Source organism: Humulus lupulus, chromosome 2, assembly GCF_963169125.1.
Source record: "Humulus lupulus chromosome 2, drHumLupu1.1, whole genome shotgun sequence".
NCBI lineage: Eukaryota > Viridiplantae > Streptophyta > Magnoliopsida > Rosales > Cannabaceae > Humulus > Humulus lupulus.
In genome coordinates this window covers 6,519,799-6,546,389 of record NC_084794.1, presented here as the reverse complement: position 1 = coordinate 6,546,389, position 26,591 = coordinate 6,519,799, and the positions used below count along the sequence as shown (strand labels likewise).

Genomic DNA, 26,591 nt, shown 5'->3' with positions numbered 1-26,591 from the left:
CCAAACATACCACTTCTCGGATGACCGTCCGGACAGTACTCTCCGGACGCCCTTCGAGCCTCGCCTGGAATCGGGTCGTCGGTATCCATTATACTTCCTGCCAAACGGGCCTGGGCTGGGCCCAAACTTATTGGGCCAACCCGTGGGCCTGAAACGCGGGTCTCGGCGCTTGACAGGAAACGGGGATAACAATTATAAAATAATATAATAGTATCGTTGTCATCGAATCTAATCAATGTCACATCGTTGACCATATGTTAAGTCGATCTTAATTCTGAGTGATAATATTCTGCTAATTATATTATTTAAATCTTTTGACTTGTTCGTTACCAGCTTACCCTACGGTCTAGCCCATACTTACATTTTGAAGATTTAGTAGTGTAATTAAGTGGGAATATTATAAATAGATATGAAATCTACAATTTTTGTATGAGAAGTGAAAATATGATTTCCTTAATTGTTTTGTTCAAAAGGTTAAATGATTGAGATCTCATTTATGTGATTAAGTTCGCGGAAATATATCATTTATAAGGAACTTAGTGGGAGTTAATGATAAAATACTAAAGAGAGGTAAAATGGTAATTTTCACCTATTTCGTTAGTAAGTCATCGATAGAAGATTGACTGACTGTAATGGTAATACAATGGATAACGTATTTATGGTTTGGAAAATACGTTCTATGAATTCAAGAATTCAATTCCAAGTCTATAGTGGAGTCACGAGGAATTAATAAGGTAATGAAATTATTCAAAAATAAATTCACGGTAACTTATTGGAACTTGATTTCATGGATCCATGGTCCCCACATCACCTTTGAGTAAATCATCTAGAATGTCTCAATTAATTGATTTAATTATCAATTAGGATTTTCAAAGTTGATTTAGAGAATAAAAGATAATCTTTTGGTAAATGTATCAATATTGATAAATTTGTGTCAATATAAATAAATAATATTAATTCAAGTTTCAAATTATAATTAGTTAATTTGAACAATGATTTAATTAAGTAATTAAAAAAACAAATAAAATGTTTGAATTTAGGTCCAATTGAGATTTAAATTCAAAACAAAGAAATTGAGCCCAATGCCATTTGTGTTAGCCTAAGGCTTTTATATTTTTGTTTATTATTTTAATTAATTTAAATTTAAACAAAGCCCATTAAGTTGCCTATATAAGAAATATGATATCAATGGTTTTTATGAGGAAGTCTCAATTGATTCATTGGGTAAGTGAAAACTTAGACAGTGTAATCCTTTATTGGCCACTCAATCTTCTTCTTCTCTTACAGATATCTATCTCATGTGTTGAGAACCAGCCCACACTAGTTATAGGTTGATCAAATGCTTGGTGAGGAAGACTGTGTTGCTGATCTAGTTCAATCTCTTGATAATACTCTGCTACAGAAATGAATCAAGTGTTAGAGAGATTGAATGAATGAGTTGTTATAGTTCCGCTGCGTAATGTAAGTTTTTACTTTACTCTGTATTTGTATCAATTTCATAGGAGCATGTTATAGGAATTTGCATGTTTTTTTATAATATGCAAATTACATGAAAATAAATAAAGATCCTGCAATATGTATTTCCAATATATCATTGATAGAACTTGTTATAATATACATACAGAAGAGCACACCGGAGAGAATATATATCATATAGAATATATATTATAATATACATAATATACTTATTGACTTAGACCAGAGGAGAAGGGAGATAAAGAGCCCACCCGAGAGAGAAGAGCATCGCCGCCGACTGATCTCTAAAAATTAACACGCAAGTATACGTGGTCAAATCAAGTAGTATATGATAAGTAAAGTGTCGATCCCACGAAGACTGATATATGATAATAATTTAAGTATATGATAATTAACCTCTAATTCTAATTGATTTAAATAATAATTTCAGAATTAAAAATAAAATAATTATTACTAAAAATTAAGAAAACTATTAAGCACTTAGAGCAATGCAGAGATAAAAATTTGAATTAATTCAATGGATGTAAAAGTTAGGGCTTTAGTTTCATCAACCATCCACTTATGATTTCTAACCAATTTTCAATATTTCTTAATTCTATTGTGATAGCATATTACAATTATATATTATAGTCTTGCTAGGATCTCTATAATTCTCTACAATATATTATTTCCTACATCTTTGTGGTAAATCAATATATTGCAGGCTTTAAACACATAATCCCTAAACTACACAATTCATAGAAGTACTTTCGTCTAATATAAAATTGTGATTATTTACCTATAGCATAATTAGCCTTCTCTTTTCAGAGCATAGGTTAAAATCATATAAACATGTAAATGATGATAAAACATTTACAAGCATTAAGCTGAGATAAATAATCCACAGCAGAAGAAAGAAATTCAGAAAAATTTCATTAAGGAATCAAAAGCTTCAAGAAGAATTCAGTAACACCCTAATAACAAGATTAGTTCAAAGCAAACATAATGGAATCAATCAAATTAAATATATACATAAACTCCAGAAAAGAAAATACAGAAGAAATTAAGAAATCAAACTCTAGGTCTTCAATGTTCTCCCAAGTCTCTAATAACTTCTCCACATAAAAAATTAAACCCCCCCTAATTAACTCTTAAAAACGTATTTTAAATGAAACCCTAAAAATGTTTAACAGTTTTCGCCCTTCTGATAGCCACGTATAAACACACGCGCCGCGGCCCTGGCATTCAAGCGCCGCGGCGCGCCTCATTGGATTTGCGCAGCCTGCTCTCTGTTTTCAGCAAGCGCCGCGGCCCTTCCCACATGCGTCGCGGCCCTTCATAACTCCAGAAAATTGGCATTCTCTACTTTTTTCCTTGCACTGCAGCTCTTCATTCAAGCGCCATAGCCTCTCGCATTTCCCCAAAAACTTGTTCCAAAACTCCAAAACGAGCAATTATATCTACAAATGAATCCTCAACTTTCTTCTTGTAAACTTTTAGCATAAATTTCACAAATTAAGCTGATTTTTCAGCCATTTCTCAAACTTCACATTTCCTTCTCCTATTTCCTGCAAACATACCAAAACAAGCATAATACCACATAACACTCCACCAAAATGACTCAAACTTACCCTAAACACATGTTAAAAACTATGCTAAAATCAGACTCATCATCGACTCGCTAAGAGAGAAAAGCACTGCCATCAGCTCGTGGAGGGAGAAGAGAACCACCACTGAGACTGTGAGATGAAGGAATAGGTAGATCGAGTTTGGGGCAGGGCTGCAGAGGGAGGTGGTGGTAGAGTGGGGAGAAACTGAGAAATAAACGAGAAGGAGTGAGATACGAGGTAAACTTAGGGTTTTTTTGTTTTTTAAATGTATTTAATTTATTTTGTAAATATAAATTCAACAATTAGAATATTAAAAAAATAAAAAGTATAATTGAGCGGGTCATTTTTAATTGGGCGGGTTGGACCTATTTTTCAACTCACCCAGTTCACAGATTAGGTGGGTTAAATTTTACTCAAGTTTTTCAAGTTGCATTTTTTTGGATTGATTTTGGTAGTTTATTTGGGTTAGGCGTGTTGCAAAATATTTTGCACATCCCTAGTCGAATAGGGTTTTGGCAAACATTTCTTAGTGGGGTTGGAACTTTCATGGTAACGCCGAAAGATGGGAGCCACACTAGTAGCCCCCTCCTCCCATTTTATGTACCAAAAAAATGAAATAAATGAGCTATCTTCCAAGGTAGATGTGTAAGCTATTTGAAAAAATTAAATGAAAAACAAAACTTTATAATTAATCTTAAATTATATGTTTGGCAACAAATATAAAATTCAGGATAGTCTATTTGGAAATTTTAATAGAAATAGTTAATCATATTGAAATTACTCTTATAAAAATTACATTTGTTGGTAAATGTGCCATTTTCTCAATGAAAAGCTGTGTGGAGAATGAATAATTTTGTAAATATTTTAATTCTAAAAATATACTTTATAGGAAAAAGAACAAAAGTTAATTTATTGAAAATATAAAATAGATAGAAAATTGTAGAAAAGAAACTATAAAGAAAACTTGCTTAAAAAGAGGAAGAGAAGATATTATAAGCATGGTGGATTCTTGTAGAGCACACGTGGTAGAGTGTGTCACGTGTGTGCCTTCCCTCTGAATCGTTCATTAAACTCGTGTTAAGTCTATTTTTTCAAATTTACAAATTGCAAAAAAAAAAACAAAAAAAAAAATCCCTGTAATTTTGAAAAATTTGATAAATTTTCAATATTTAAAAAAAAAAAAAAATTGAAAGCTGGCACTGCTTTTTTCAACTGACGCGCGCTACTAAAAATTCCCGCCATTTAAAACCAAAAGCTTCCCTCTCAAGCTTCTTCTTTAAAACAATCAAATTACCCAAAAAGCCCTCACAGGTTCACCATAATTACACACCTACCATCACCGAAATGACGGTTATGTCATTCTCTGCAAATACTTTCACAGGCGCTACCAGGGACCACACTGTCAAACACAATAAATTATTCTCCAAAATACCCAAATTACCCTTCTACTAGTTCAGTCTCCCGTAAGCTTCTCAAAATTTTAGATTACGCGCGCCCCAATTCAATATTCAAAAAAACCCTTTCTTTGACAGAGAAAAACCCTTATATATATCCACACAAACTCACTCAGCCTCCATAGCCAAAACCTTCAGAGAAAGACCTAATTCCCAATTCAACATTTCCAATCTTTCTTCATTTCCAATCGAAGATGCCTGCTTACCCAGAAGAGCCACTGCTCGCTCCCAACCCCGATAGGTTCTGCATGTTCCCAATTCAGTACCCGGAGATTTGGGAGATGTACAAGAAGGCCGAGGCCTCGTTCTGGACGGCGGAGGAGGTGGATCTCTCCCAAGACAATACCCAATGGGAGAACATGACCCCCGATGAGAAGCACTTCATTTCCCATGTTCTTGCTTTCTTTGCCGCCTCAGACGGCATCGTTTTGGAGAATCTCGCCGGAAGGTTCATGAAGGAGATTCAAGTCGCGGAGGCGCGTGCCTTTTATGGGTTCCAGATCGCTATTGAGAATATTCACTCTGAGATGTACAGTCTCTTGTTGGAGACTTACATTAAAGACCCGGCCGAGAAGAACCGCCTCTTTCACGCCATCGAGACCATTCCTTGTGTGGCCAAGAAGGCTCAGTGGGCCATGAGGTGGATCGACGGCTCAGAATCTTTCGCGGAGCGGTTGATCGCGTTCGCCTGCGTCGAGGGGATCTTCTTCTCCGGAAGTTTCTGCGCGATATTTTGGCTAAAGAAACGCGGGTTGATGCCGGGTCTCACGTTCTCTAACGAGTTGATATCGCGAGATGAAGGGTTACACTGCGATTTCGCGTGTTTGCTTTACACGCTTCTGAAGAAGAAGCTGAGCGAGGAGCGAGTCAGGGGAATCATCCGCGATGCCGTTGATATCGAGAGGGAGTTCGTCTGTGATGCTCTGCCTTGTGCGTTGGTGGGTATGAACGGTGATCTTATGTGCAAGTATATCGAGTTCGTGGCTGATCGATTGATGGATGCGTTGGGTTACGCCAAGATCTACAATGCCCAGAACCCCTTTGATTGGATGGAGCTGATATCGTTGCAGGGTAAGACCAACTTCTTTGAGAAGAGGGTTGGAGAGTACCAAAAGGCCTCTGTGATGTACAGCATCAATGGCGATGGCGGTAACCATGTGTTCAAGCTCGACGAGGATTTCTGATCTGGGTTTATGCTGCTGATGATGATCATTATATCTAATTTGTAATCCGTTTGTGAAATATGTGTTAATTTTTTAGTTTAGTGTTTCAAATTTTATCATATATATTACTATCTTTTTTTTCGGTACTTGTTGCTTTGAGATATTTAAGGGAAAAAAAAAGGAAATAAAATCAGTGTTATCTTCTTTGGTTTTATTGTTTGGACCATAAATTTTGCTTTTTTATCTTTTGGCTTTTCTTGCAAGTAAAAATTGACCACATTGAAAGAGCCAAAAGATTAGAGAATAGGTAAAAATGTCATTTTTTGGAAATTTAACTTGAAAAGAGTCTACTTGCACAGTACTCGATACCCCTTTAAGTCTTTTATTAAAAAAATAAAAAAGGCTGTTTGGTGAGATTTTTATTAAACAAAGGAGAAAGAGGTAGATATTATTTTTAAGGGTTTGTTAAAAAGATAAGACATTTAGTGTCAGAATTCAAAATATAGAATTGATAACACACCAGAATGTTGTCGAGAGAACAGTTGCTCCATCTCTTCAATCGCTTCTCTTACCTCACTTCTCAGCCTGGTACTAATTTTTATTTTATTTTTTCCCATTTCAAATTGATTTCTTTACTGCCCATGTTTTTATTTTTAATATTTTATTTGGTATTGTAATCATTTTCAGATGTTAAGAAAAGGATTGCAGAGGCTGTTCAAGACCAGCAGGTTAATCTCTTCTCCAAATTTGCTTTTAATTTATTTATTGAAACTGCTATCATTGTCTAATGAAGTTTTCAAAATGTGACTCGTTTTTAATGGAAGTTATTCTTTTTTCTGTACCCATTAAGGGGAACATTATTAAAATTAACCAAGTTTAAAAATTATGCCATTTCAGATCTGGAGAAGATTATGTAAAACAGTTATAGGGTAGTTGTAAATGTGTAATCTTTCTTGTCAAACTCATTCACTAGTTTGAAATTGATACAAGGGTTGTGACGTTTTTTTGTATATCTTAAACATTTTTTTGCCAAAAATGTTACTCTGTCAATTGATTTGATTTATAGTCAGTAATTTTTGGGCAAATCTGCAGGAAGCTGTAGCTGTAACCACCACCATACAGGAAGAGATATTTTTGGAAATGGGAGTTGGTAAAATTCTTGTTCATGTCTAAAAATTCGTTTACTTTAGTCTTTAGATTCTTGGCCTGTTTAATATATTTTCATGGAAGAATAACAAGCAACAGTTTTAGTATCCAGAAAGCTTGTTATTGAGTGTTTAAGCTTTGTTTATTGCAGATCCTAGTTTCGGCATATCATGCCTGGGCAAGGTGAATATGACATATGAAAGTGATCAAGAATTGATGATTCAGTTTTATAAATTCGTTGCAAAGTGAGTAAGCTCTTTCTCTTAGCTAAAATTTGTATTTGAGAAGATGAAATTTGTGCCTGTACACTCTTTTCAAGTGTTTATCATTTGGTCAACTATCATATTCAATCGGTATGTCCAAGAGAAAAATTCCCAACTTTAGTTTTATGAGCTAAGGCTAATTTTACAATTGGGAATGTCCATGTTACACTTTTGAACGATCAAAAGGAGAAGAAAGTTTGTGATTTATAGCACTTTTGCTAGCAATACTAAACTACTAATCAATGAAATAACAGGGAAGAAATGGTCTGTGATGAAGCACAGCTTGGACCAGATGAATATGCTGAAAGAATGCGTCGTCAAGAACTACTACAAGAGCAGGTAAACTTGTCTGATTATCACAAAATCTACACTGATAAAAATGATTGGTTTTTCTGAAGTTGAGTGATTCTTATTCCAGCAACTTGAGATGCTGAAGCTTATGCGCAAGTTTGACCTTGATGATCAATCTACAATTCTGGAGAAGGTCATATATTTGTTTTTAAATAGTTTAGTTGGGATTTAAATGGCAAAGGACTTTTCTCTAAAGCCAGTCTTGTGTTGATTACAGTTGCATCAGCAGATGGAAAATGCTGACTTTGATTTTGAGGTATCAGTTTTGTCAGCAGAGCAGATTCAGGATATTGTTCGGCGGAGGGTCTCGCCTGTATACAAGCCAAGGTAGATCAGAAACTTGTAAAAATGCAGTGAATCAGTGTATTTGTTCGGCTGCAAACATTTTCAGGCCATCTCTAACTTTTGTGGTCTGTCTCAAAACAAATTCTAGTCTTGTGGTTAATGAACTTGTTCGTTTTTCCTCATTCTGTTTTCACTTGCTGTCATAAAATCACATAAAAAACAAAGAAGGCTTCTTTTGAAGGAAGTTGATAAAAGAAAGTCATTTAATTTGAGGATTCAAATAAGTTCATGATAATAATAATTCAGTAAAGACTCATTTGACAAGACTCACAGTTACTGTGTCACCTTCTTTAATGTCTTCCCTCAGAATCCTCTCAGCCAAGCTATCTTTAAAGAGTCTCACAATTGGTCTTCTCAATGGCCTAGCCCCATAGATGGATTATTTTCTTCTTTAGCCAACTTCTCTTCGAACTCAGACCCCATCACCAGGATAATATTATTTTTCTTTAAGTCTTTGAATAACTTCTTTCAGCATAATATTCACTATCTGTTTCAGCTGAGCATCTTCAAGTAGCTTAAACACCATCAAGCCTATTCAAGAACTCAGGCCTGAATTTTTTTCCTGAGTTCATCTGCAACTGCCATCTTCACTTGCCCAAAACCAAAATTTTCCCCTTTAATAATGACAATTTTAAATCCCCTTTAAACCATTTGTGAGTCTGTCGTCCTTCAAAGTCTGAAGAAGAATGTTAAAAATGTATGTTTGAGCCTTTTAAATCTCATCAAAGAGTATCAGAGAGCGAGGCCTGCGAGGAACCACTTCTGTCAGCTGTCCATCTAATTATGCCAAAATTCTCATAATTGATTCTTTGGGGCCAAAATACTCAACGACCAATGCATAGAGAATTGTGTGATGTTATATGCACCTTCAAAACTTATTTAGACATCTCATTTTTTGAATTTACTTTTATTTTTTTTAAGCCAAGTAATTGAAACATAGAAAATTAATATTATGGTATTAAATTATATTTAGCTTTTTTTTTAAAAAAAAAAAACAATAGATGACTATGTTTTATAAATTTGTGGGTGTATCAATATAAAAAGTTTAGGTGTAAAAGTAGCTAGTAATATTTTTTTTATTAGAATTTTAGTTATGTTCCAATTAATAAAAGCCTTTTTTTTTCTCTCTCTTTCCACTCACTCTTTTTTTTTAATAAACACCTCATAAATTTTAATTTTTTTTAAAATGCAAATTTTTAAAATTTCTTTTCACACTTTCTAGAAAAAGTTTAGTACAAAATTACCCATATTTAGTAAATTAAATTTAAATTCCACCTCTATAAATATTCATTATTTTAAAAAATTAAAATATTTTTGGCACTCATTGAAAAAAATAAGATTTTTTATTCTTCAATCACAATTTTTAATTTTATCTTTTAACTCAAAATAAGAACAAATATAAATATCTCAAATATTTATTTACTATGAATTAATTATGTTAATATTAATTTTATATAAGTTAATAAAATATTAAAATACTTGAAAACTTATATAATTAAAAAAATTATCATCATTCTACACTACATTCATATAAACATTATTTTAATTTAATATTAATATATAATTGACTAATCCTTATTATTATAATCAGTCTATATAACTTAATCAATATGATCTCGACAACTTGCCATTGCTCTAGTAGATTCATCACATAAATTCACTTCATATCTTGATGCATTGTTGGTAACTTCTTCTATGTTGTCTTCACACTCAAATTATTTTTCATCCTATTTTCTAAACATATGATCATATTGTGTTCGTTGAAGAATATGAAAAGTGAAATAATGATATTGCTTTTTGAGCACTTATCAACCCTAGCTCTAGCCTTCACTCCAATTCTTGGAGAAAAAAGATATTAACATTTTATTGGTAATTCTCTAAGAGCTTCTCCAATGAGACAACATATATGCATTTTGGTGTGAAATTCACAAAATCAATTCTAATGGGACGAGAAACATAATATCATTTTGGTGGAATGTTAAAGTGTTCCACCATATATGGTGGGGGTGGAATACTATAGCAATTGCAAAATGTCTTTTTTTTTTCTTTCTTTTTGCTTTTTATATTAATATTTTATAAATAAATGTATAGTTATATTATTTTATTTATAAGATAAAATAATATATTTTTTGTGTAAAATTTAGTGTTATGGTTGGAATGAAAAAAAAATATGATGCTAAAAACTATTTTGTCAACACCAAAATGATTTTTGTGGTTGGAGTTGCCCTAAGAGCTTCTCTAACTCAACGGCGTATATGCATTTTGGTGTGAAATTCACACCAATTCAATTCCAATGGGATGATTTTTTTTTTTTGCTTTTTATTTTTTATATTAATATTTTATAAATAAATATATTTATATTATTTTATTTATAAGGTAAAATAATATAATAATAATGAATATACTTATTTGTGTAACTTTTAGTATTATGCACAAATTTTACTATTTTGATGTTGGTTCTTTGGTGTTGAACCAATACCAAAATATCTTTTGTGGATTGAGTTATATACTATCAATAAAAAGATACCCTGATGTGTTAGTAGTTCAATGAGATTTACACACAATATAAATTAATTGGAAATAATCACTTTGTCAATTGGAAAGTTAAGAGCATCTCTAATGCAAATGCTAGAGGGGTTGCCAAAGCCATTTGTGAGTCCCTAAGTTAGAATGTGAGTTCCCAAGTCAGATTGTTGCTAAGAGATGTTCCTAAATTTGGCAACTAGGCCTTTTTACCTTTTTTTTTATAAAAATATTTTTGATTATGCGGATGAAAAAGAATACAAAAATATTAATATTCTAAGTATGACAGAGAAAATGATTGACTATAATGCATATTACATTTACTCCAGAAAAGAAACTCATCTTAGTGACATAATATTGATTTCGGAGAATAGCTTTACCACCTAATAATACCAAGCTCAACAATTCAACGTGACAAATAATACGTACATATACTTTGCTGTGTAACAATCATAAAGTGTTGGAAAAGGGAATCATACCTCTTCTTCTACCCTGTTTTTCAAAATCTCATTGTAGCATTATTACAAATATATGGTCTGCAGTGATCAAAACTCCCATAAAAATAAAAGAACTACTCCCATTTTTCCCCATTTTGAATCAAAATTTCAAATGTAATGGTTAATCATCTAAGTACAGCAACGAGCCAAAAAAAGTTAATTGAATATTAACTTAAATGAGCTACCAAATAATTAGAACAAGGGTAGTTTTTATACTAAAAATGCAAAAAGGACCCCAAAAAGAAATGAGATCAATCCTGAACTGAATTGAAAGCCATATTAGAAGCTGGAGACTCATTTATTTTATAAATTCATAGATTTTTCTCGGATTTGAATAATTTTTCTTGGCAAAAAAGGATTTCTCTGAGAATATTGAAAACATGTTTAAGTTGTTTTCTAAATTTTCTATTTTTTATAATTATGTAAAAGTTGTTTTTAGAGAACGTGGATCTGGGGGGAGGAGGGAGTTCTTCATTTAATTGAAGTTTTATTTGCCATTTTTTTTAAGTAACAAAAAATAAAATCTTGGGCTTTTGGGCCTCATTAGGCGTTCGACCTCTCTAAGTCTTGATTCATTTTGTTCAAGTTCAATAATACACAACCAACTGCTATGTCAAAACCTATCATAGGCTGTTTTAAATCTGAAGTTATGAAGCTCTGGCTTTGATTGAGAGTATCAGTAGTTGGTGGAGTTTCAACTTCCTGTTCATTTCATTGAAATTTATTTTTTCTTAGTTGTACTGAGTTTCACTCTTTGTTATTAGACATTCCACAACTTGTATCCAATTTTCCTAAAGCTCAGATCTCTCATGTTTATACATTTGCTAATGCTGACACACATATTAGCCAAAAAAAATTCATAATAAATATATATTTTTAAATCTAAATCAGTTCAAGATAAACAGGAAACAAAAACCTAATAAGTTTTTTTAACTCAAAAATATCCATAGAAACAGGAAACAAAAAACAGTAACATCTCTTTGGAAAATACCCAAAATGTAAAAAGCATTTGGTGTTGCACTGAGACTCAAAACCTGAGCTTGGTGAAGAACCATCTGTTCTTTCCGGTCTTGAACCTCTCCTCGAAACGCTTCTTGGTCTCCTTCAATGCCGTGACCTTCTTGTCCTTGGACTGGAGAACATCAACATTGACGACATCCTTGAGATCAACATCGAGGGTGTAGCGAGTAGGCATCAGGTGCTGGTAGTTAACCAACTTGACAAAGGCCTTAACCCGAGACTTCTTGGCCGTCTTCTTGGCCGAGTCCTTGCGGATAACCTTGCTGGGGTACTTGTTGATCCCGGCAACCAGACAGTGGCCATATGCGCGATCGCGGGTACCATCATCGAAGTTGCGAACGATGACAGCCTTGCGTCCGGCGTAACGCCCTTGTAAGACGATTACGGCCTTGTTCTGCTTCAAGAACTTCACCATTTTCGCAAGTCCCTCACTTTAGGCCTAAATTATAATAATAAATCCATATACCATAGTTACAACTTACAATCCAATCAATTCCAATCCATTGAGTGTCCAAAACTAATAAATTCATAGTTACAGTCCAGTCCATTGAACCAAAATAACAAAAGGAAAAGCATAATCCAGATTCCAGTACATAGTCAGTCCAAAAGCAAAAATCACTACTTAGAAATCATAGTTCCAGTTTATACGCACAATGTAAACAAATAGAATATGTATTTTATTTTTATGATCAGTGACTGAATAAGTTAAAGATTAAAAACAAACGTCATTATTCAACAAAAAAATCACACGAAATGAAACTATTCAGATTTTAATTCTTAGAAGGAATAAAACTGAACACAGATGGTCGAACAATGTATAAGCATCCATATTTTTGTTAAAAAATTATGAACAAAACAAAAATAATCTTGAAACTAAAACAGCAGAGACAAAATTACAATAAAAAAATCCCCAATCTCATACCCATTAAACTCAAGCTCAGATTTGTACAAAAATGAACACAAAATTGAAACAGTAAAAGAAAAACATAACAAAGACTAAGAGAAGAAAAAACTCACCTGGAGACCGGAGGCGGAGAGAAGGAGATTGAGATGAGAGAATGTGCGAGAAAGAGAGAGCGGCTCTGCGAAAGAGGGAAGCAACGAGAGAAGAGCGATTTAGGGCTTTATATACTCTAGGGTTTCTATTGTTCTAAAATATATATTTATATTCCTGCAAAAAATATATATATTATTAAAATCGGACATATAAAAAATTTGTCCAATAAAAATATTTTACCAAATTTTGATAGCAAAATGGCATAAAATAATTAAATAATAATGACATAAAATATAATTGGGTATTAAATAATTTGGTAGCATTATTTTTATAATCAAATATATTTATTTTAGTAATTGATAAATAATTTTAAAATTACTTTAACATGTAATTTAAGTACAACAAAATGCTTAAATTTATTAAATTAAATAAAAATTTAAGATTTATAATAAACATTTGTACATATCTATTCACTAGTTAATATACATAATTGAAACAATATGGGAGATGACCTTACATGCATATTCTTGATTTATATCTATACTATACTATTATATAGTGTGGATTGTTTTTAATTATTATCTAGATGTACTTTGATACCGGAATAAGTTACAACTTTTTTTTTATATGAAAATGTATAATATTATTATAGAGGGAAGTTTTAAAAAAATTTCAAATATTTTAGAATACCAAAATTATGTTCAAATAGCCTATTACAAAATAAATAATCGTGTAAACAAGTCGTTGAAATCCTGATTTTGACATCTTAAATTATTCGAAATTTTCTTAAAATTAATGGGAGATCCTTTGTAACTATACCATAAATTATCATATAAAAAAATAGAGTTACAATTTATCCACGAGACCACGTCTCTTGCTGTTGAGCCCAAGTTGAGCTTGTTGTTTAAAATATTTTTCCCAATTCAACTCGTCTCAGTAAAAATCGCATAACTTTCCCATAAAACTCCAAATAAAATTATTTAAAATGATTTAGAATGCTAAGAAAGAGATACACAACTTATATTTCAAGAACTTTCTCCATAAAATGACGAAAACATGGTCAAAATTAAGGTTGAAGTTATAGCTTTGTGCAACACGTACCAAGCTAATATAAAACTTTAACATGAAATCTTAAATTAAACTTCATATTTTTCCTAAGATTTTCCATCATGATTCTCAAATTAACTATTAACAATAAAACTTAAAGAAAATAAACCTAAAACACACTAAACTAATCAAAATCCTTAGAAAAAGTAATGAAAAGTAATTTTATTTCATTATGAACACACCCTGAAGCTTAAGATTTTGCTAGTCCCTAACAAACATGAAAACAAACTAACAACACTAACACTAACATGAGCCATGATTTATTCAAAACTATTACTGCCCTCAAAGCTCACACATTTATATAATTATAGAAAAAATAAACAACTAGATTCCACAACTATTAGAATTTCAACTCAAACCATGATCATGTCTCAAACTCGATTTCCATGTGCGTGTGCAATCAATTCTCACCCAATCACTTGTACCTAGCAATATGATTTATTAGCCTTGTAAGGAAGGACTAAGGTTAGGGTGGATTGATGTACCCAAAACGGGTATGTTTTAAATATTTAATACTCGCAAGCGCACAAATCGTATATGGAATATAGTGTTCGTGTAAGCACGAGATCGAACCCAAATGAGTTGTCTAAAATAAAAAAGAAAACTATCTTAAACCAAAATTAATAAATTCTAACTTAGCTCCAAAGATTGATGATTTTTAATGTTATGAACATAAAATAAAAGATTGAAAATAAAGCTATTTAAGAGAATAAAAATAAACCAATCATGATTTGAAAATAAGTGTTAAAAGAAAAGATTATTAAGGTACTAGAATCCACAAAATGTAAGTTTAATAATATTTATTAGTATATTGATTCCCAAGTTTTAGTGATAGTTAAAATAATTCAAACTATCATTTTTCAAATAGATTTATAATTTTAAGCACAAGTTACTTCTAAAAAGATATGATTTTTCTTCACTTTTCAAAAATTATAATTTCAAAGTATTTAATGTGAATCAACCTAATGAAACAAAAAAAAAATCAAATAAAATTATTTATAAGGCAAAACATAATATTTTTGTTCTAAGCATGGATGTGTATAATTTAATGACACATCTTACACAAAAAATATTATGTTTTTTTGCAAAATGAAGAACAAAGTGCATATTATCTAACAATCCAAAATATGAGATATTAAAGATGAAAGACAACTATGAAGAAGAAAAATCTATAAACTTTGTTGCATTACAAGGGAAATCAACATACAACATAAATATTACCTAGTTACAAGTTGCTTCATCATGATCTTAATAATCTTATGAAAAAGATTATAAGCACATAACTATAGTAGAAATTACAAAATAAATAACATACATACTTGAAAATGCTCTTGAAAAACCCAAAATAGAAGGGAGAATGGTAGAGAGAAAATGGGAGAAAAGAAGATGGTAACAAAAAATTAAGCACCCTAAAAATGGTTTTGAAATTTCATATTTATAGCCAAAATGAGATTATTAAAATAATCAATTTAAATTAATTAAATAAAATAAATATGGTATGTAGAAGTAAATTATAGAGTGTAATGATGATGTTGTGGTGAAAAATGTGTAGAAAATAGGTAAAAAGTTAGCATTTTTGGGTATACAAGGGAACAAGGAAAAGTGGCTAGGTGGGCTGTGGCAGGGGACTAGGCGGCTGGGAAGGCAGGCCCACGGTGGGCTTCGGCAGGGGAGGTGATGGCTCGGGCGTGACAGTTGAGGTGCTTTGGTTGGCTAGGGGGTGCTGGTCCGAAAGCTGCTGGAGAGGTGACTTCTCATGTGCAAGGAGGTGCTGGATGTGGGATGATGGCTAGAGCATCAAATGGCTTTGTGGGCCTGGAGACTTGGGCCTTATGGCTGAAAGTATTTAAAAAATACCATTTTCTACTTCTTTTTCAGCTTTTTATCATTTTTCTAAACATAAAAATACAATAATATCCCTATTGTTGACTGCATTTTTAGCCAACGACGTGAGAACGTCAAATACGACAAGCCTTGAAGAGAAATAAAAACGACACAGACGGTTTAAACAAGAAAAGTAAATAACACTGGAGATTTTTATAGTGGTTCAGCCCCGATTATCGGTAATAGCCTAATCCACTTAGAGTTGTGATTTATAGACCTATACTCAAGATCAGATGGATTGAGCTAACTGAGTTTCTTCAGTACAGATTACAAAAATACAAGAATTCTCTCTTATTTCAGCAGTTTCTCTCTCTAGAATACTCAGACCCAATTTTCTCTCTCTAGAAAGAAGAAGCAGAGGAAGCCCCTCTCTCATCCCATAAGCCCTCTATTTATAGGCCTAGGATCCTCAACTGATATCCCCTTTCGATAGGGATATTTTATTATTCATCTTATATTTATATTACAATAAATGTTTAAAATACAACTGATTCCTCAATTTGAGTGAGGAGTGAGAGATTCCCGGGTGCCTAGACCAATTCTTGCTAGAGTCGTTCTGGAGACTTTGACGTAACATGCATGTTGATTACTCCTTCAAGCTTTCCTTGGACCAAAGGTGGTATATGCATGGCTCTCCTTTGACCAAAGGTGGTCCGAGCCAATTCCCTTGGCACCTCACCTCGGGTAGGTCCGAGGCAATTCTCTTGTTTCTCACCTCAGAAAACTTTGAGGCATCCTTCTCCATGGCATGTCCGATCGGACATAATGGCCTTCTCCTCGGACCAAGGTGCTCTGAGGCACCTTCTCTTGCCTTCTCCTCGGACCAAGGTGGTCCGAGGCATCCTTCTTGGCATCTCACCTTGTACAAGCCCGAGGCACTCCCCTTGTCAAAATCTAAGTCTCAATTCTTGGTTGCATGGGACTCCTTCTCCTTAGCTACTTACCTTGGACATGTTCGAGCCAACACTTAGGAAACCTTGGGAGGCTTACCTCGGACACACCCTTGGGGTCTCCTAGGACCACATCCTCCTTGGGGTCTCCTAGGACCACTTTCTCCTTGGGGTCTCCTAAGACCACTTTCTCCTTGACTTTCTCCTTGGGGTCTCCTAGGACCACTTTCTCCTTGGGGTCTCCTAAGACCACTTTCTTGAGTTCTCCTCGATACACCCCCCTTAGCTCTCCTAGGATGCACTCCCCTTAGCTTTCCTAGAATGCATCCTCTTTAGCCTCCTAGGATCAAGGTGCACTTGGCTTGGCTATGACATCTTTCAAGCAGTCCAAATTCTTCGTCAGTCTACCGAGTCACTTTCTCACAACTTTGAGGAGTCAATGTATTTATTGACTATTAACGTGTCTTTTACTGACCATGCACTGCCATTTGTCACATTTATTGCCACGTCCTTGATCTCCAATTTTTGGGTATAACACCTATAAAATAAATCATAATAAAATATTTTCAACTATAAAATAAATCAATTTAATTCTTTTAAAATATTAATTATAACTTAATTTATATTTAACATTTAAATTCAATAATACAACATTTTTTACCTCAAATTCAACTACAATAATTCAAATAATTAACTACATCATTTTACAACAAAATAACTATAAAAACACACAAAAATATTTAAAATCAAAATAAACCCAATAAATTCAAAATTACTTAAAAACTTAATAAATTAATTAAAAACTCAAGAATTATGCAACAATTAGCATATAAAAGATGGTAAAATAACTCTATTTTGTAGAGTTATCATGGATGAAAAATGAAATATAAGCTTAATTCACGCCATAAACATACAAACCTTCAAACAACATCTTAAAAAGTTTCTCCTTCACTATCCATTCTTTATTTCTTTTCATAGAGTTCACCTTTGTTTTTTTCAATTAAGTAACACTCCCCAAAACTTGTTTCATTCAATACTTTTTTTTCTTTCTTTCACGGTGTTGACGCCGTTTTTCGTCAAACAATGAAAGAAAAGCACAAAAACAATAATAGATAACGGCCAAATACAATAAAACAAATCAAACACACGATTTTTACGTGGTTCAGCAGTTAAATCTGCCTAGTCCGAGATCACTCAACCTGTTCGAGATCGTATGCGCGTCGAGCTCGGGAACCCTGATCCGAAGTTGTCTCCGAAGATGAATGTGTTCCCGGAGCTATCTTTCGAGATCATGAACTCTTCGAGGTCACCATACTCGAGATCGTCCATATCCTGCAAGCTCGACATATGATCCTGGAGCTTGCTTCCAACCTTATGAGTCCACTTATTTGCGAATCCAACTTTCGAGGTCATAATTAACATGGCTCGAAATCTGGGTATAACATTTTGCCCCCTCAAAAGTATTTGTTCGAATCCTAAGAGAAGGAAACTTTTGAACTACTTTCCTTGAGAACTGTACCGTCACACCTTTGAAAATGGACACGCGTCAGCTGGGTATTGCTCACTTTTGGTACTCGAGTGCCTTGGAAACACGCCCACGATCGTCCGTCTGACAACTTTTCGGCGCCTTCTTGTCATTGATCCCCATCCGTTCGATCTAGTGAGGATTTCACTCGACGCTCCTGATTAATTCATTTTCCCCACTTATATATACAAGACCCCACTCTTCATCTTCTTCTTCACTTTTACCTTCATTCGCCATAAGCAAAAAAGAAAAACAAACTCAGAGACCCCTTTGCAAAATTCCTATTCTGTGCATGTTTTCTCGACCAAAGAAGCAAAGGAATCCTGGTTTGTTCGAGTCAGTGAGTTCTTTCCTGCAACCTCTTCTTCAATCGACGATCTCTCTGCAATCGCCATTACTGTGTAAGTATGCCATTTTTGTTTTCCATTTAAAATGTTCTTGCTGTGTATGCTAGTTTACGTTCTTAGCATGATACGATAGGAGGTTTTGATCCGATAGGCTTTTATGCTTTCTAGATTTTCATTCCGGATGTTCGTCTCTGGTTAATACCCAGTTTTGACGTTTGAGTGTGGTTCCCATTTTCTGGGTTTTGAAATTTTTAGGCAGCGTTTCTTGTACATTAAGTTTTCGGATAAAAACATGGGCTTTGACAAATGCACGAAACCCAAAAATGCTTTTCCTGGTTAACCGCCACTCTTCTTTCCCTTGAACTTCGGGATTTTCAAAAAATTATCCACGCTCCTTTTCTTTTTCGTGGAATACACGCCCCTGACTCTTCAATAAGGATCTTAGTATTTAGTGTTTCGTTCCTAAACTTCCGAGCTCATTCCATCGAGCTCGTGATTCTTGCATGCATGGCCCTCACCATATTTTCTTTCTCGTTAGATGTCACAGAATCTGGAAAGATGGTGGGGGTCATTGCTGGCAATCCCTTACGAGCCAAAATCTCCGAGCCCAGAATCGCTCTTCGCCCGGAACCAACGTCGGATAAGAGAATACGAGCTTGCACGCGAGCAGGAAGACGTTCGAGCCCACTACCGCCGCCAGATAGACGATGTCATTGAAAAGAAGAGAAGAGTTCTTCGGGAGGCCCTCTATCCGGAGCTCAATTCAGGACCTAGGCCAATTCCCCTCGACCCTGCGCTAAGGGTCACTGTTGCATATCATCCAGGGGAACTCCAGTTTTCCTTAATGGGGGAACCTTCCTCCTCACAGCCGAGGAGAGAGATGTTCGAGGCCGAGCTATACTGGAGCACGGTTACCACAACCAGCCAAATATCTGAAATACTGGCCTTCCATGGCCTTCATTTGTCAGGCACCTTGAAGTGTTGAGCTCCGACTGGTCAAGAACGGAGCTGCTTCGCCCCTGGCGGCCGTGATGCCACAGTGAAATATGCGGCATGGAGCCAAGAACATATGAGGGCAGGAGCACTGCTGCCCTTGAAGTCTTTTTTCAAAGACTTTACTGATTTCGTTGGGTTGGCTCCGTTCCAACTCAATACCAATTCGTACAGGGTGCTGTCTGCCCTGAGGTCCTTGTTCCACGAGCTGGGGTGGGAAGGACCTTCACCTCAAGAGATTTTATATCTCTTTTGTTTGAAAAGTAACCCCTCCCGAGCTCGGGGAGGGGATGGTTTTTACTATCTCTCGAGCTACCCCAAAGAGACGAAGGATTTTGGGGATCTTCCCAACCACCCGCCTGATTTCAAGAGGGCCTTCTTCTGGACAGATGGTCTGTCCCCGTCTCGACATTATTCGTTCAGGCGGATTCGTAAGTATTCTCGTTACTTTTATTCCTGAGCTCGAGACTTTAGTTCTTAAATCCACATTTAGTTGAAATGTGTTTCGTTTTTCAGCTAACTTTCAACGTCCCACCCCTAATGAAGCGATGAAGAGGCACAGAGAGACCTTGCTCCAACTTCCTTATGGCAGGAGGTCTCTCTCGTACCTATTACATGAGGGCAAGCTCCGAGCCTGTGGGCTGTTGGGAGAGGGCCAGTCAACCTCTGACTGGTCCAGCAAAAAATATGAACATTGGGAGGAGGTGCCACTGCCCATAGGCGCCCTTCCTCCGAGGAGAGAAAGGAGGCCATCACTCCCAGTTCGTCTGAGGAGTCCGCGGTCCGGGAATGAGGCCAATGATGAAGCCTCGAGCTCGGACTCAGATGAAGGTAAAGTCCTCCCTACCTCGAGGATGTGGTCCCCCACATTACTAGAACACAGGCCTAATAGGTTAGTCTCGTGCCCACAGGATAGATACCACTTCTACATATGGAGTTGGGTAGATGACTGTGTCCATAGGTTCGATAGTGGGCTTGGGAAATACGATACCATGTACACCATAGACGAGGTGTGGAATGGGATAGCTGTGCAGTACGGGACCAATGATTATAGGGACCTTTCGAGGTTATCGATTACTTATAGGGAAGGCACTCCCCCCGCCTCCTCTGAAGACGGGGGAATTTCATGGTCCCCAAGCTCGAGCTCGGGGGAGAGTTCCAGTTATGTTTCTTCTAACATCACTCTATGTCTGTGATACTGAAATAACTTGATGTACACTTCTCTTTTACTGACTCACTGTGTTGTGACTTGTGCAGGCGAGATGGACTCCGACCTTGACACCCTTATCGACAATGCGGGCGCCAAGAGGAGCAAATGCCTTAGGGCGGGGTCACTGAAGACCGGCCAGCCGGGCAAAGGCTCCAAGAGATCCAAGAAGACACCTCCTCTTGCCCCGCCGGCTTCGAGCTCTGTTGCTGTGTCAACTGTCCAAGCCAGTGCCTCCACGACAATGCCATCCTCGCAGGCCGTCGCCTCCGCGGTTGCACCGACTTCGCTGGTTGGTGCCCCTGCCATTGTTGAGTCCCAACCTCCTGTGGTGGGTGAAACGTCTTCTGCTTCTCGAGTTCAGAAGCTAACAATCTCCACCCATATGGACTCATATGTGGTGGACAATGCTGCTGGACCTCACGGATCTACGCTGATCTCGGATGTCATGTCCCGGATCGGCCAGAGCTATGGCAGTTTCGAAGCTCCCCAGTGGCAGTGCTTAACCGGCACCCGAGACTGCACTGTTCTTTACGAGAAGAGTATCGAACACACTGCTGCGTCAAGTATTCTTCTATATTCATTTTGCTTACATTCATACTGACCTGAGGCTAATGGTGGTTTCTTCCTTTTTTCAGGCTCTTACCTTCACTGCCCAGCTCATTTACGAGCTGAACAACGAGATCCATTCGAGCAGGACTCATGCTCAAGAGGCGAAGGACCTCCACCTTAGAGCGAACGACGATCTGAAGACGGCGAATGCTAAGCTCGAGGCAGTGGTTAAGGAGCGTGAGGACATGGCCAAGGAGCTCGGAAAACTGAGAGCTGAACTCGAGGAGCAAAAGAAAGATAACACCCAGCTTCGGGAGACCAATAAGAAGCTCAAAGAGGACAAGGCCGCCACCTTCGACATCATAGAGGATGCTAAAACTCGCCTTCTTGCCGAGTACAAAGAAAAGAAGGAAAAGGCGGTCGACTCAGACATGTACCGGATGTGGGCTTATAATGAAGATCTGGACACCAGCTTCTTAGGTCCCCACGAGGCGCCGCTTCTTGAACGATGGAATGCTCGGCTTGAGAAGGAAGAGGCTGAACAGCTTGAGAAGGAGAAGGCTGAGCAGCTCGAGAAGGAAAAGGCTACTCCGGGCACCGTTTCGAAGGAAGCTCTGGAGGATAGTCATGCTAGTCGTCCTGGGGGGTCCGGTGCAGCTGATGCTGAGAAGGCCAAGGAGAATTCTCTTCCTTGAATCTGATCTCGGGGAGATCATTTATTGGGGCTGCTTCCCCCTATTTTGTAATTATTTTAACTTATGCCCACGGGGCTGATACAATTTCTTTTACCATTCTTTTATATGCTTTTACATTTCTTGGCTCGAAATATTTTGCATATTTTTATATTGATGAACCAGTTATGTTTATTTATTCATACAAACATAGTTTGGATTTAGGCTCGAAATTCGATGCATTCATGCATAGTTTATTCGAATTATCCGCTTCCGACCTCGTTATTTATCAAGGTCAGATATTACTTTAACCATGAACTCAAAAGTACTTATATGGCATGTAATGTGAGTGATTTGGTTATATCTTTTTGCTTAGTCACTTTTCCTCATCCTCAGTTTTTGCTCCGAGGTTGAGAGTTCGAAACTATTTTCTTTAAGATATTCCAGCCTCGATGTTGACCCATCTCGAAGTAGTTTTAGGTTCCAACTTATCATCGATTAATTTTTTGGCTGGTTTGTTCCAAACCTGTTCAGTTTGCACATCTGGTTAACTCCAAACGTTTTAAGTTTTTGATAGTTCGGTTATGTCCGACCTATCTATGCTCGCGTACTTGGTTACATCCAAATACTTTATATATTTTTGATAATTCGGTTTATGTCCGACCTATCTATGCTCGCATACTTGGTTATATCCAAATACTTTATATATATATTTTTATTTTTTAAGCTGATGGTATATATACCAATGATGCCCCCTTAGTATCCTATGAGTGTGACCATAGGTTATTAAATTAAGAGAGATTGCAAAAATAAAAAGGAATTACATAGTGAACAAAATAGACCTTTTATTTGATCAAATTCAAAAACAAACAAACTAGTACAGATAGAAAATCATGGTTACAGGCAAAACTTTTCCTACACTATTGATAGTAAGGTCTAAGGTGTTCGCCATTCCATGCTCGCGGTATCAGGCTCCCATCCAATCTCGCAAGTTTGTACACACCAGGTTGGATGACTAACTCTATCTGGTATGGTCCTTCCCAGTTTGGCCCGAGCACTCCAGCTGCTGGATCTCGGGTTGCCAAGAATATGCGTCTCAATACCAGATCTCCCATTCCGAACTTTCGATCTCGAACCCTCTTATTGAAATATCTTGTAGTTCGTTGCTGGTAAGCAGCATTCCTCAGCTGAGCCTCTTCTCTTTTTTCTTCAATCAAGTCTAGGGTTTCTTCGAGCTGAATGTGATTGGAACTTTGGTCGTAAATCTGAGTTCGAATCGTTGGGATTTCGACCTCGATGGGCAACATTGCCTCGCATCCGTATGCTAAAGAGAACGGGGTATGCCCTGTTGAGGTCCGAGCTGTGGTCTTATACCCCCAAAGGACTTGGGGTAATTCCTCAGGCCATCGTCCCTTTGCTTCTTCCAACTTTTTCTTCAGAGAACTCTTGAGAGTTTTGTTAACGGCCTCGACCTGACCATTCGCTTGAGGGTGAGCCATAGATGAAAAACTCTTTATTATGCCGTTCTTTTCGCAAAAGCTGGTGAACAAGTCGCAATCGAACTGGGTTCCGTTATCGGATACGATTTTTCTCGGCACTCCGTATCGGCATACAATGTTCTTTACCACGAAATCAAGGATCTTTTTTGAAGTTATGGTCGCCAATGGTTCAGCCTCCGTCCATTTCGTGAAGTAATCAACGACGACTACAACATATTTTACTCCGCCTTTGCCAGTCGGGAGAGAGCCTATGAGGTCGATGCCCCATACTGCGAAAGGCCATGGGGATGTCAACATGGTCAGTTCGGATGGTGGAGCTCGGGGTATCGTGGCGAATCTCTGGCATTTGTCACACTTCTTCACATACTCGAAAGAATCTGTTTTAATGGTTGGCCAGAAATATCCTTGTCGTATGATCTTCTTGGACAGGCTATGCCCCCCGGTGTCGTCTCCGCAGAACCCTTCATGAATTTCTTCAATGATCTTCTTTGCTTCGGGAGGGGTTACACATCTAAGCAGCGGCATGGAATATCCTCTTCTGTATAGCTTTCCGTCCAAAATGGTGTAACGAGGGAGTTGATACATCAACTTTCGAGCCTGATTTCGATCTTTTGGAAGAATCCCATTCTCGAGATAGTCAACTATCGGACTCATCCAGGTCGGCTCCGTCTCAATCATGCACACATCTTCCTCGTCTGGCTCAGTAATGCTGGGTGTTAACAGGTGTTCTATGGGTACAACATTCAGCTCTTCATTTTCGACGGAGGTGGCGAGTCGAGCTAAGGCATCTGCATTTGAGTTTCGTTCTCGGGGAACCTGTTCGATTGCATAAAATTCGAAATACTCCAATGCAGATTTTTCCTTCTCAAGATAATACATGGTACCAAATATGTACGATTTCAAAATGCAGGGTATCAAATGAGCATTATTTGTAAACACAGGGTACCAAGATGATACTTTGCAAAAACACAGGTTACCAAATGGTTACCTACCCTTCTTTCACAAGGCGTGCTACCATTTTTCTCTTTCTCCTAAACACTTTTTTTTCTTTAAAAAACATATAGCATCACAAGTCACTTTCTTTACCCATTTTCACACCACAATCCAACTAAGTTTTCAATATATGCTTATGGTCTAAAATAGGACAAAGAATTTTTTATTAAGTTTAGGCTAAGATATGGCATATAGGTAAACAAAGAAAAGTATATAAATTATTAGGCTCAAAAGGGGTAACTACGTATAAAAATGATCAAGAATAGATTGAAAGACCTAAACGATAAAAAAATGGCCTAAATCATCTCTCTAATTTTATGTAACCTATGATTTTGCCTCGATATATTTTCAAAATAAGTTCTATAGTGGTAATTTAAAAAATTTCATCTTATCTCATCATACATAAAGCTTTTGCTAAATACTAATGACCAGGGTGATCTCAATCATATACAAAATTAGAATTGGAAATCAAGTTGGCTAAAACATTTTTCTTGATTCGACTCCTCTTAGACAAACTCGCATAAGTTTCTCATCTGAACTCTAAATGAGATGATTCAAAACTATTTAGAAAGATGAGAAAGAAATCTATAACTTTTATTTCAAGAGCTTTTCTCCAAAAAGTGACGAGGAAATGGCCAAAATCAAGGTTGAAGTTCCAATTTTACGCAACACGTACTGAGTTAATACAATACTTGAACTTGAAATCTTAAATTAACCTCAAACTTCATATTTTTCCTTAGATTTTCCATCATTAACATCAAATTAATTATTTACAATCAAAATAAGAAAAAAAAAAACCTAAAACTCACTAAACTAATCAAAATCCTTAAAAAAAGTAATGAAAATAACTTTATTTCAAAGAGTTAACAATGATCTCTGGTTAAAAGATCTAATAAGTGTTTCAAGCCTTTTAAAGGAAAACTTGTTTGGTATGAAGTATGCATTCAGCTAATGGCATTCTTCAGCGATCTAGAAAATGTCTCCTTTTTATTACCTCCAATAGAGTTGTTCTAATGTGAAAAGTTAGCCTTTCCATGCATCTATCATTGGGAAAATGGAAATTTTCGAAATAGGATTGTTTCCACGTATGTTCTTGAAAATGATCACTTCATGAGTGCTTGTTTGTCTTCTCCAAGGAATCGATTAAGTTAGGAACAAAACACTGAAACTAGTCTACCCCTAGTTTAGTAGAGATGAAAAGATGCATCATGCCAAAAGTCTTGCAGATTTGTTGGCTGCTATCAACTAACCTATCTAAGATGAAGAGATAAATTCAAACTTGGCACCTATAGGGATTAGGTATGGAAACAAAGCGAGCAATTAGCGAGGAGGTTCTCCCTCTATTTCAGTCCCTGCGAGAAAAAAATTAAGCTCTATTAGGGCCTTTTTTTATGGGAAAATATGTGGTAGAGACTTAGCATCACAAATGTTTAATGAAGTGATATAAATATTGGGGTTTTTTGAAAACTAACACTTTTATCATTCATTAACTATAAATAGCCACATATTTTATTTTTATGAATAATACCCACATTTAGAAACAGAGTGACTAAAATATCATTGTTTACATTTTTATGTTTGTAATTTATACTTATGAACGTGTGATTTATATTTTCGGTTTGTAGTTTACATTTCAAAGTCAATTAGTTTACATTTCAACTAATTGTGATTTACATTTCAAAACCTATAGAGGATAAAATAGGCATTATGATTAAAAAAATAGGTATTAATTAATAATTTTAAGGTTTTGGGTAAAAATAGAAGGGATTAACTTAATTTGGGTACTACATGTAATTTATTTGAGTTTGACTATTATGTGAAAATATCTAAAACAAATCTTATGACATAGTTAAATTTAAATTACTTAATTCTAAATAGTTTAAATTTAAGTTACTTAAAAACAAAAATTTTACCAAAAGCCACCAATATGTTAGACAATGATTTCTCTTTTCCTACATAGATTAGGACTGGCAATTCGTGTAAACGTGTCAGATTCGTGTCGACACGATTATGACACGATAACACGATTAGGTAAACACGAACACGACACGATTATTAAACGTGTCAAAAATACGAACACGAACACGACACGATTATTA

General features: G+C 35.9%; 3 protein-coding genes across 3 annotated transcripts; 2 read left to right on the top strand and 1 right to left on the bottom strand.

Annotated features, from left to right (window-relative positions):
- Positions 1–4,635: 4,635 nt before the first annotated feature.
- On the top strand, positions 4,636–5,894 carry LOC133817069 (ribonucleoside-diphosphate reductase small chain). The gene has a single exon (XM_062249453.1). The coding sequence runs from the start codon at positions 4,714–4,716 to the stop codon at positions 5,701–5,703; it is 990 nt and encodes a 329-aa protein (XP_062105437.1). The 5' UTR covers positions 4,636–4,713; the 3' UTR covers positions 5,704–5,894.
- A 221-nt stretch (positions 5,895–6,115) lies between these two features.
- Positions 6,116–7,909, top strand: LOC133817070 (uncharacterized). Its single transcript, XM_062249454.1, has 7 exons — positions 6,116–6,270; positions 6,370–6,410; positions 6,775–6,832; positions 6,980–7,073; positions 7,346–7,430; positions 7,510–7,575; positions 7,660–7,909. The coding sequence occupies exons 1-7, from the start codon at positions 6,207–6,209 to the stop codon at positions 7,771–7,773; spliced, it is 522 nt and encodes a 173-aa protein (XP_062105438.1). The 5' UTR covers positions 6,116–6,206; the 3' UTR covers positions 7,774–7,909.
- A 3,740-nt stretch (positions 7,910–11,649) lies between these two features.
- Positions 11,650–12,995, bottom strand: LOC133817068 (large ribosomal subunit protein eL27). Its single transcript, XM_062249452.1, has 2 exons — positions 12,845–12,995; positions 11,650–12,266 (listed from the first exon to the last, which is right to left on the bottom strand). The coding sequence occupies exon 2, from the start codon at positions 12,240–12,242 to the stop codon at positions 11,835–11,837; it is 408 nt and encodes a 135-aa protein (XP_062105436.1). The 5' UTR covers positions 12,243–12,266; positions 12,845–12,995; the 3' UTR covers positions 11,650–11,834.
- Between the last annotated feature and the right edge of the window lie 13,596 nt (positions 12,996–26,591).

What these genes read in the sequence shown, in the direction of transcription:
- LOC133817069 (XM_062249453.1), top strand. Translation starts at nt 4,714, where the DNA reads ATGCCTGCTTACCCAGAAGAGCCACTGCTCGCTCCCAACCCCGATAGG.
- LOC133817070 (XM_062249454.1), top strand. Translation starts at nt 6,207, where the DNA reads ATGTTGTCGAGAGAACAGTTGCTCCATCTCTTCAATCGCTTCTCTTAC. An exon ending in ATTTTTGGAAATGGGAGTTG is followed by an intron (nt 6,833 to 6,979) that starts GTAAAATTCTTG and finishes TGTTTATTGCAG; the next exon opens with ATCCTAGTTTCGGCATATCA. An exon ending in AAGAACTACTACAAGAGCAG is followed by an intron (nt 7,431 to 7,509) that starts GTAAACTTGTCT and finishes TTCTTATTCCAG; the next exon opens with CAACTTGAGATGCTGAAGCT.
- LOC133817068 (XM_062249452.1), bottom strand. Translation starts at nt 12,242, where the DNA reads ATGGTGAAGTTCTTGAAGCAGAACAAGGCCGTAATCGTCTTACAAGGG.